General features: G+C 38.4%; 2 protein-coding genes across 2 annotated transcripts; both read left to right on the top strand.

Moving 5' to 3' along the window:
* Nucleotides 1–316: 316 nt before the first annotated feature.
* On the top strand, nucleotides 317–1,709 carry LOC106344653. Its single transcript, XM_013783983.1, has 4 exons — nucleotides 317–645; nucleotides 738–1,051; nucleotides 1,156–1,260; nucleotides 1,318–1,709. The coding sequence occupies exons 1-4, from the start codon at nucleotides 317–319 to the stop codon at nucleotides 1,707–1,709; spliced, it is 1,140 nt and encodes a 379-aa protein (XP_013639437.1).
* Nucleotides 1,710–8,345: 6,636 nt separating this feature from the next.
* Nucleotides 8,346–9,295, top strand: LOC106344652. Its single transcript, XM_013783982.1, has 2 exons — nucleotides 8,346–8,726; nucleotides 8,807–9,295. The coding sequence occupies exons 1-2, from the start codon at nucleotides 8,346–8,348 to the stop codon at nucleotides 9,293–9,295; spliced, it is 870 nt and encodes a 289-aa protein (XP_013639436.1).
* The last annotated feature ends 2,244 nt before the right edge of the window (nucleotides 9,296–11,539 follow it).

Raw genomic sequence — 11,539 nt, 5'->3', positions numbered from 1 at the left:
GGAATTGGTTGTATCTTCAGGTTGGAGTTTTAATGTTGATAAAAAGAAAGGGGGAAGGTTACTTGCTTTGGAATTGAAGTCCTCTCTGGAACAGTTACAGAAAAATGTTATAGAGAATTTTGGTTTTGAAGAAACAGATGCCGATTTGGAGTTGAGTCTGATCAATTCATCAAAATGTCCACCAGTGATCATTGGAAACTCAAGGCAAGTTCAAAATTTTCTAGGGTTTTGTAAGAAGCATCAGTCAACTCAATTGTGTGTCAGCTATAAAGCAAAGCAAGGAAATCCAAATAAGATCGACATTGATCTTAATAAGATGCCAACTGATGCAAGTACTAGTGAAGAGAACGAGCGAAATCCTTGTGACATTGGGGCCGCTTCAAGTATTGTTAAGGGAGCTAAGCATAACGAGAATAAGAAAGGGAAGATGAAGCAAAGTGAAGTTGATGGAGATGATTATGATGCTGACAAGCATAACGAGAAGAAGAAAGGAAAGATGAAGCAAGACGAGGTTGAAGGAGATGATTATGATGCTGACAAGATCAATTCTGAAAAAGAAAACAGAGAAAAATTGGCAAAGAGTCAGGTGGTGGAATTGGTTAAGACGGGAGATCTTTTCCTCAACAAAACAGTTTTGAAAGCGATGTTTGAGTTATGTACAATAAAGCATAACTTTCACTACACAGTTAGCAACTCCAATAAATTAGCAACTCCAATAAATCAGTTTGGTGTATTAGATGCGCTGATAAGGTGTGCTTTTGGGGTGCTCGAGCTGAGTGTTTGAAGGGCTCCACATATTTTATTATTAAGAAGTATGTCGGTGTACATTCATGCGCACCTTCAAGCAAAACCAGTGCCGGAAAGACAACCAGTGCCGGAAAGACAGCTTCAGCGAAAACGATAGGCAGTCTGCTAATGCATAAATATGAAGGTATCAAGGAAGGGCCTAAAGCGAAAGATATTGTTCAGATTATGCGTAATGATTATGGATGTGAGATCTCTGATTCTTTAGCATGGGATTCCCGTGAATATGCAGTCAACGCTGTTAGAGGTATTCGAGAGGAAAGTTATGGGACAATACCAAAATACTTGCACATGCTGCGAGATGCCAATCCAGGCGTAATGATTATGGATGTGAGATCTCTGATTCTTTAGCATGGGATTCCCGTGAATATGCAGTCAACGCTGTTAGAGGTATTCCAGAGGAAAGTTATGGGAAAATACCAAAATACTTGCACATGCTGCGAGAGGCCAATCCGGGTACACATTCCTCTTACAAGACTGGCGTCGATGGTAGATTTTGATATCTGTTTATAGCGTTTGGTCAATCGATCAGAGGCTTTAACACAGTCATGAGGCGTGTCATTGTTGTCGATGGAACATTCTTGAAGAGTAAATTCAAAGGGGTGCTACTGGTTGCAACTGCTATAGATGGAAATTCAAATTTATATCCTATTGCATTTGGGATAGTAGACTCTGAGAATGAACAGTCTTGGGAATGGTTTATGAGACAATTAAAAGTTGTTGTTGCTGATGATAATGGTTTGGCTTTTATTTTGGATAGACAAGTGTCAATAGCGAAGGCACTGGAGAAAGTGTATCCGCTAGCGAGACATGGTATTTGTATTCATTATTTGTTGAATAATGTGATATCGTATTTCAAGGGTAAGGGATTAGCTGGGTTGATTTCTAAGGCTTCAAAGGCTTAAAGAGTGGTTGATTTCAAGAAGACGTTTGCTCATGTTTGCAATATTAGTCCAACAATTGGAAATTATCTTATGGAAGCAGATGTCAAAAAGTGGGCTAGATGTCAATTTCATGGATACAGGTATGACATTAGGACAAACAATCCTACAGAGTCGATAAATTATGTGTTGCGTTTGCCGAGAGAGTTTCCCGTAATTCCTTTGTTGGACAGTATTAGAGAAATGCTGACACACTGTTTTTTTAAGCGTAAGAAGTTGATTTCAAAGCACACCCATCGTTTGACCATAGATGTGGAGGAAAAGATCGATAGGAGAATCGAAAAGGGAAAAAATTTCGGAGTTTACCCTATAACTGATAGCCAGCTGCTTGTTAAAGGCGATACAATTGACTGCTTTTTGTTGATTTGGACAAACGGACTTGTTCTTGTGGGAAGTACGACCTCTTGAAAATCCCTTGTAGACACGCAATAAAAGCTGGTTTCTTTGTTGGTAGAGAACCATATACATTGACTGATTTTTTGTATACCACGGGAGCTTGGAGAGAAGCTTACCAAGAAAGCATAAATCTCATTTCAGTTCCTGAAGATGGTTGGTCCGTCCCACAAGTTGTGGAAAATTCTGAAGTGCTACCGCCTGAGACAAGAAGATCTCTTGGAAGAAATAGAAAACGCAGATATGAAACTGTTGAAGATAAAATCCGATCATCACAAGGATCACAGGGGGGTCAGCTTCGGAAGTGCAGTAGATGTGGTCTTGGTGGTCATAATAGAGCAACTTGCAAGATGCCAATATTGTCGATTTGTTTGCTGTGTTCTTCACAATTTAGTGAAAGTTTTTCAGACTTCATTTGCTTGATTTCTAGTAACTTTGTTTCAGTTTGTGACAACTTTGTTTCAGTCTTTCAGACTATATTTGCTTGAATTTTAGTAACTTTGTTACATTTTGGGAGAACTTTGTTTAATTTTCATGATGTATTAACTTGGTTAGAAGATCTGAGTCAATCGATCCCTTTAACAAACTGTGATGTCCGATCCGTCGGGATCGATCGATCTGTAGACTAACCGGTCGATCCTGATCAATATGCAGAACAAACAAAAAACACAGACTATCTTTTGATCGACCTGGTTTTAGTTCTCTCGATCGGCAAAGCTCGATCTCTTACCGATCGATCGATCGACTATTTGGATCGATCAATCCCAGAATCTAATAAATCTCTACGACAGATTTTCCCACTTGATTTGAACCGAATTTAACTCATCAAAATAGAGAGAATAAGATAAAAACCTGCATTTATCTTCTCCTTCATGACTATACTTAATAGAATGGTAACTCACTATAGGTTATATAATTAATAAAAGTTATAATCCAAACTGGGTATATAAAACATGAAAACAACCCAGATCCGAGTTCGAAATGCGCAGAAAATTAAAAAAAAACGGTGGAATACAATGGAAAGATATAACTGATACTGATCATTGGTGGTCGTTAGGACTGCAGCTCCTACTCTGCCCTGGTGCTCGTGTGCTCCTATGGAGGCGTGAACCTCGCTCTGCATCGGCTGCTTCATCAGATGGTTCATCTCCTGCGTCGTCTCCAATCATACCAGCAGCCTCTGAAGTCTGTGGAGCGCGGCAGCGGGAAGGAGTAGGTGGACATCTAATCTTTGCAAGTGCACCCCACAAAGTCTGCATCATCGTCGAGAGCTTGACCAGTGTATCCGCTGTCTAGGCGAACTGCTGCTGCTGTGTACCATCTAATGGTGGTGCTCCAGAATCAAACTGACCAGTATATGGTGGTAACAAATACTCCATGGAAGGGTCTGGAGTATGATCGACTGAGATATCCGGGATGGTGTCATCCTCACATTGTGTCTGCGCAGGACCCGAAGAAGAGGAACCACGACGACGTTTTGAAGCTGGTGGAGGAATAAGCTGCGCGAAAGCTTCCACTTCCTTGATTTTTTTTCTACCCCCGAAATCAAACACCTGGATATTCCTAGTCACAAAACTGATGCATAAAGCAATCCAATGGTTGCAATTGACCCAGACAGGAACGTACATCCGATCCACATCGACATTCCACAACATCCGCGTTCTTCCATGAGAAGGCAGTTCACCTTTACCGTATTCCAGTAATAACGGATCCATATTGTACTTCTTAATACCCTTACTGAAATTCTGGTAATCCTTAGCGATGAGGTCGCTGAAGACGCATGTCATGAAAGCAACACAGTCTACGTTCCATCGTTTCAATGTTGTTCTTTCCCAGAAAACGTACATTACAGCATCAATTTCCTACAAAAACAAAGACAAATCTGTAATGTAAACATTTATATAATAGCTAACATTTTATAGAAATGAGCGGTTGAATGCTTACGTAGTTTTTAAGCCAACTGCTTGCAGACATAATACGTCCGGCTAGATCATCGTCTAACATAGAAGGACCAATCTGTATAGCTCTGTAAACAAAATACAATGGTAGAGATGTCAATTACTAAGAACATCAATGGAATGATATATACAAAGGAATAACATACGTTCGTGTATTTTGTCAGTCCTGCATCTTCTTAAAATCTGCAGGATGCACAAACACCAAGCAGCGATCAGGGAAATCTTCGCCGTCTAGCTCCATATCTCGGTCATCTAATCGGACCATTGGTTCTCTCCGAAGCTATCATGAGTTGTGTAACCTCAGTCTCAATCTTCCCCAACCTGTCTGAGAACTGCTGACAGAATTTATCCCCAAAAGTAGTAAAAGAAGCTTGTACCAGACCCTCCAAGAAGTTTTTCATATCTGTGTCAATATTCCCTTTTGATGAAGCAGCTAGCTGGCACAAGACATTCTTCTTCCTTGACTTGCTCCGCGGTCCGCATGCTTTCTCTTGTTTCTTCCCGAAACATCAGCTGTACCATCAACATTCTCTGCAACATGACTATTCTCACCCCTCTCAGTATCAGCTGCTTGATCCTCTCCTTTTTCTTTGCCAGCTTCCTCAAATTCGGAGCTCGTAGCTTCTTTTACTCCCCAAACATGATTAGAACTTTCTATTGATCATATCCAAAATGCAATCCACTCTTTCATCTTTCTTCTCATCCTTCTGTACAAAATCAGTTGCCAAAAGGACCACTCCATCTATGTGGGATTCCATGAATGAATGCAAAATCCCCTAAAAACAATCAAATCATTAGTAAAGTGAACAAGACAATAAACATTTTTATTAGAAAAATATATGCATACCTTTTCTGGGAATAAGTTCTCAACGCCAATGATATCTTCATAAGAACATTTTGCACATCCTCTCCAATTACCACACAGAGGACCTGTAAAATTTTTGCTAACTTTTGTGCCACAAATCTCTTCTAAAGCAGAAACAGCTTCCATTATCCAAATCTGGAAACCAAACAAGAATCCTTCCATCAGATACCCCTCCTTCTGCTCCAATTTATGCCTTGTTTATCAATCTGCTTCAGAAGGAAATCAAACGAGTACAGACCCCATGGGTAATTCCGAAGCTTCTCCAAATCCATCGCCAACTTCATGTACAGATGCGGGATATTCACCTTCTCATCCTTCCCCATCACCACACCCATAATAACGCAAAGATATATCAGTCTCACCCTATCTCCCCAAGTCCAGGTATTGCTCTCTTCCAAATGCTTCTTTTTTATGATCTGCAAGTTTATTTTTCCATTTGTCTTTATCTGCTTGCTCCAAAAACCATCATCATCTTTCCATGTCACTAACCCACTGTTCTTCTCTCGCTTCACTTTCAGACTAGTGACAGCATGATACTCTTGCAATCCAAAACGCAAAGGCCTCCTAGCAAAAGTGAACCACTTCTCATGTCTCTTGCTTGTCATCAACTCCTTACACAAGAAAGAGTGTACTAACCTCGCCGAAAACTTCAGATCATTCTTCTGGATAACCATAATATACGAAAAAATGGGATCTTTCATAACTTCATCGAATTCTGGCTCCATTTTTTCCTTCAGTAACTCGAGAAGTTTTAGTCGGCAGCTGTTATTAATCTTCTTAACCTGAGGTTCCAATCCCTCACCGTATAAACGACTAGGCAACTCCAACTCCATACCTGAAAATTGAATACAATACAACACAATAGTTATTAATAATAAATATCACAGCTCAGTTAAATAATTTCTCTTAATACTCTATCAATAGCCAATTTCAACAAAACCTAAAAGAATTAGCATTCTTACTGTATCAATTCCAATTTTCGGGTGTTTTGATTATTTTTTTAAGTACAAAACCAAAAATTCCTAAATCTATCCAAAAAATATTATTTAAGCCATGGGTTGAGTTGTCCAAGAAAAAAAAAGCCATGGGTTGTGTACAAAATCGTCTCTAATCATCACCTTAACACATGATTGAAGCCTAAACATCCTAACAAACTCAAAAAATTTACCTTTTACCTTTCTATTTTCAAACTCTAGAAAGAAGTGGAGATAGAGTTTCATACCTTTGCAGAGCGAACTAAAGAGTGATAGATTCGTAAAAAGCTCACGAAATCGTATGGGTGAGGCCGAAGAATCGTCCAAATCAGAGTGAAATTGAGTGAGTTATGGTTTATGAACTTGGGTGAGACTTTGATTTTCTCCTCCTTTGTTCGTGAATGGGAAATTATGGGTTTCAACCCAAAGAAATTGACTTTAAAGAGTTGAAATCATGCTTGGTCGGTTCAAATCAAGTGGGAATGAATCCGGATATAATCGAAGAAAACAAAAAAATCGATTTGGGATACTTTCCTGGGCACGGGATCGATCGATCCGTATTGAGAGATCGGTCGATCTATATAAATGGACCTTCGCCGATCGAGTGAAATGGACCAGGTCGATCAGTATATACTCCGCGTTTTTTTGTTCTGCATAATGATCAGGATCGATCGATCCGTTGGACCTTCTAAATTCGGATCGATCGGTCCCGCATGATCGAACTCATTATATATTTTATTTAAAAATTACAATTTTAAGGGCATTACTGCCATTTTGAAAAAAAATTAGTCTAATGGGACATAAAATAATAGAGATTAGTCTAAAAGGACATAGTTACCATTTTTTTTCTCTAAAAAAACAATTTTCCCAAAAAACATTTATGTTGGTTATGTCATTCAACAGGTAATTAAGCGCAAAAACAATTTGATCTGTAACATTGCCAAAACAGAACAAAAATTTGGCGTGGTTGTCCCTATAGTATAAATCCATCCTTAAGTTGTCCCTTTAGTATAATTTTTTTCATAATCCCAAAACTAACCCTTGATTAATCTAATTAAACATATTAAACTAATAGAATTTTTTAAAATTTAATTTTAAAAAATGTGTTACAAAGGGAAAATATTTTTTTTTTAAAAGGGAACAAGAACAAAAAGGCAAAACACGTAACCCTAATGTTTGGTTTCTCTCTCTCTCTCTCTCTCTCTCTCTCTCTCTCTCTCTTTCTCTGACATCGTGTTCACCTAAGGTATTATCTCCAACTTTATATTTCTTGGTTTCATTTCCTCGATCCGGTTATTGTTTGGATCAATTGATATTTGTTTTGTTTGATTTTTGTGAATTGATTTCGCTTGACATGAGTTGGTTAATTGATTTAGTTTCTGACCAGGATGATAGTCTCTGTAATTCTAACTTTTGAAAACAGTATTCTATAGACACAGAGTTATGAAAATAGTTTTACTTGTAGTTTGTCTCTGTTTGCTAGTGACAATTTGATTTCGTTTGCTTGTAGTTTGTCTATGTTTGCTTGTAGTTCATACAATGTCATATTTGGTTTCATTTCTGTAATGATGTTTTGTTTGCTTATCATGCGTACAATGTTCAAATTGTCACTACAAGTGGTTTGTCTCTGTTTGCTAGTGACAGTTTTACTTGTAGTTTGTCTATGTTTGCTAGTGTAAACAGTTTTAAAGGTTGGTTAATTGATTTTGTTTGCTTGTAGTTTGTCTCTGTTTCACTGTAACAGGATGATAGTCTATGTGTTTTTATATAAAAATCTTCACTTAGTTTGCGTAACTGATTATATGAACAGAATGATAGTCTATGTGTTTTTTATAACAATCTTGTCTTAGTTTGCTTAACTGATTATATGAACTCATTTCGTTTGTGAATTGTCTTAGCTTGCTTAACTAGAATCATTTTTTTTTTATCTTTTGTAGATACAGACTTAGAGCTACCTAAGCGAGTGTATGCAGAGGGTTTGGAACCTCAGGTGAATAAGATCAACAGCTGCTGCCGCATGGAAGTTATCAGGGATCTGAAGAAAGCTATATCTGCGGAGTACGGTGATGTGAAGATAGATCATGTTTTCAAACATATTATGGCTATTGCGAAAAATAAGCTCAAGATTTCACGGGAAATTGGTGGATAGCTTCTTGTGTAAGCAGCTGATTACCTCGAAGATGCATGAGAAGTAGTTTGTCTTTGGGAGGACGCCTCTCCAGTTTTCGCTTCAGGAGTACCATGCTGTGACAGGCCTCAAGATTTCACGGGAAAGTAGCTGTGACATAGTTAAGTGGAAAAATAATGGGGGATTTTGGAGTGAACTACTAAGGACAGGTGGTAAGATCACCTTGCAATCTATCAAAAAGGTGCATCTAAAAAAGTTCACAACTGGACTCGGCGTGATAGGATGAGGTTGATCTACTTGTTCGTGATAATGGGTGTGGTGATGGGGAGAGATGAGAAGGTGAACATCCCTCATATATACATCAAGCTGGTGATGGATCTTGACAAGCTTCGGAAGTTCCATTGGGGTCTTCACTCGTATGACTTCTTGCTGAGTTCCATTGAGAAGGCTAGGAAGAAGTTGGTTAAGAAGAACAGCTACATTTTCGAGGGTTTCTCCTATGCTTTCCAGATTTGGATTATGGAAGCAATTCCGGATTTTGGAGAAATATGTGGCAGAAGAGTCACAGACAGTTTCAGAGTTCCAAGTTGTAGCAATTGGAAAGGAGTTGCAAAAGTTTCTAATGAAGACATCATTCAACTTGAGAACTCATTTACTGAGAAGGTATGTATATTTATTGTATTCTTTTATATGGTTGTTGTATATATATTTTTATAGCTTTTAATGTTATAATTGTTTTGTAGGGTGACTTGTTCTCGGTCATCTCAGTGACCGGTAATGGTGATGTGTTTTTGCATGCTGATTATACAAGAAAGGATGAGATGGAAGATGAACGAGTGGACTTTCTTCTCAATAGGATTAAAAACAAGTTTGATTGGAGCAATACAAAATGGCCAGTTATAGAACCTGAAGAGACTGAAATGGAGGAAGCCGATATAGAGGATATAAAGTCAGAAGCTGATAAGAGTGTGAATGATACTGATATTGCAGAAGACGTGGGGACATCTTCGGTTAATGTTACTGGAAAAGGCAAGAGAAAAATTCACGATGAAGGAGCCGAGACAAGAAAGAAGAAGTTGTTGTGTAAGCAAACAACAGAAGTTAATCGTGAAAGTAAGAGTTTCATTGAGGGTTTAGTCCACTCATCTGTCAATTCCTTGGGGATATACTCAGAACGCAAATGGCGAATATGGAGAGCATGTTTAAAGAGAGAATGGAAACATGGGGAGTGAGGTTTCACAGCTCAGGGAAGCAATCAGTTTGAGTGCCGAAGGAAGCATTCCTAAGAGCAAAACCGATGAAGCTCCACCTAAGAGAAAAACCATTCAAGCTCCAGCAAAGAAAAAGGTCAATCAAGCTCAAGCTCCAGCAAAGAAAAATGTATTTCTTAAGAGAAAGTGTAAAACTTGATGTACTTGGAACTAGGATGCTTGAGTTAGGGTGCTGGAGCTAGACTTTTGGAGCAAGGCTTTTGGAGATAGGTTGTACTTGGAACTTAACATTTTCACTGTGTAATATTATGTAACACTTTCGGATATTACAATATACAATGAGACAAGTTTGTGTAATAGGTTTGTAATGTGTAATATGCTTGAATGTTTTGTGTAATGATAACTCCATGAATGTAATGTTTTGTTTGTGTTATGATTGAATGGCTTCTTTAATGTTAGTCACAAACTTGTCTCATTGCATATTACAATATCCGAAAGTGTTACATAATATTACACAGTGAAAATGTTAATATGCTTGAATGTTTGTGTAATGATAACTCCATGAATGTAATGCTTTGTTTGTGTTATGATTGAATGACTTCTTTAATGTTAGTCACCAAACAAACCGACCATGAAAGAAAAATTAAATGAGACCATATAAGCGACCCTTACCATTTGTGCCGACTAGATTGGTATTTCACAAGTTGCTTTGTTGTGTCCACTCATGCCACATCTACTACACTTGCGAGGCTGCCTCTTTTGTGATGTTTGTGAGGACCGGATTTTATCTTCAGCACTTTTGTATCTTCGTTTTCTTTTCCTTCCAACTGATCTTCTTGTGTCCGGTGGTAGCACATTGACTTCCTCAACATCTTCTGGTATGGACCAAGCATCCTTAGGAACATCAATAGGATTTATGTTTTCCTAATAACCTTCTATCCATGCTCCTGTCGTGTACATCAAATCAGTCAATGTGTGTGGCTCTCTGCAAACATGAAAACCAGCTTTAATTGCGTGCCTACAAGGGATCTTCATCAGGTCGGTATTTCCATATGAGCAAGTCCGTCTATCCAAATCAACTAAGCAGTCAATTTTATCCCCTCTAACAAGCAATCGACCATCAGTGACAGGATAAACTGTAAATGTTTTGCCTTACCCGGTTCTCCTATCAATCTTCTTCTCCACATCTTTGGTCAGAGGATGTTTATGCTTTGAAATAAGTTTCTTACACTTATAAAACCACCAAGACAACATTTCCCTGACACTGTCAATCAAAGGAATGACTGGATACTCTCCCGGTGAACGCAAAGCAGAGTTAATGGATTCAGCAGGGTTGGTTGTCCTTATGTCATATATGTATCCAAGGAATTGACATCTAGCCCATTTTTGCACATCAGCCTCCCGTAGGTAATTTCCAATTGTCGGACTGATATTACATACACTAACAAATGTCTTGTTAAAATCAGCAACTCTATAAGCCTTGGACGCCTTTGAAACCAACCCAGGAAGTCATTTCCCATGGAAATATGTAACCACATTATTCAAAAAAATGATGAATACAAATACTATGTCTAGCTGTTGGAAACATGTTCTCAAGTGCCTTCCCGATGGCCACATGTCTATCCGAAATAAAAGCCAAATGATGATCATTAGCAATGACAACTTTTAGTTTTCTCATAAACCATTCCCAAGAACGCTCATTCTCTGAGTCGACTACTCCGAATGCAATATAATACAAATTAGAGTTTCCGTCTAAAATAGTTGCAACCAATAGAACTCCTTTGTATTTATTCTTCAGAAAAGTTCCATCGACCACAATATCCCGCCTCATTGTTGAGATGAGATCAATATATGGGAAGAGAAAGACATGAGGAGTTGAGTATGATGAAGAGGTCGTACATGGCGTAGTAATACTAGTTACCCGTGTACCTTCCAAGGGTTAAACCAAAGTTACCCTAGTTATCCTAGTATACTAGTTACCCGGGTAACTTTGGATGAAGAAGATAAACTCTATTCCCTTTCCTAAGGCATCAGACCGTTGCAAGAGAAGAGGAGGCACGTGTGACAGGCTGGAGAAGAGCTGGATAAAGCAAAAGGAGATTTATGCACAAGAAAGAAGCTCATTGGATGGTTTGAATTAAAGCAAACCTTATCTCTTGTAATAGTGCCTCTTTATGAAACCCTCATCCTAGTATTGCCTCCGCATATATATTGTAAACTCTGATCAGATTAATAATTAAGAAGTTTGGGATTATCTCTCTAGAC

This window comes from Brassica oleracea, chromosome C5 (genome assembly GCF_000695525.1).
Source record: "Brassica oleracea var. oleracea cultivar TO1000 chromosome C5, BOL, whole genome shotgun sequence".
Taxonomy (NCBI): domain Eukaryota; kingdom Viridiplantae; phylum Streptophyta; class Magnoliopsida; order Brassicales; family Brassicaceae; genus Brassica; species Brassica oleracea.
The sequence above is the reverse complement of the archived record's forward strand: the minus strand, read 5'-3'. Positions and strand labels throughout refer to the sequence as shown.

Excerpts from the sequence above, each read along its gene's own strand:
- LOC106344653 (XM_013783983.1), top strand. The coding sequence starts at position 317 with ATGCCAACTGATGCAAGTACTAGTGAAGAGAACGAGCGAAATCCTTGT. Across the intron at positions 646-737 it reads AAAACAGTTTTGAAAGCGAT|ATGCGCTGATAAGGTGTGCT; the intron begins GTTTGAGTTATG and ends TTGGTGTATTAG. Across the intron at positions 1,052-1,155 it reads TGCAGTCAACGCTGTTAGAG|CATGGGATTCCCGTGAATAT; the intron begins GTATTCGAGAGG and ends CTGATTCTTTAG.
- LOC106344652 (XM_013783982.1), top strand. The coding sequence starts at position 8,346 with ATGAGGTTGATCTACTTGTTCGTGATAATGGGTGTGGTGATGGGGAGA. Across the intron at positions 8,727-8,806 it reads AGAACTCATTTACTGAGAAG|GGTGACTTGTTCTCGGTCAT; the intron begins GTATGTATATTT and ends ATTGTTTTGTAG.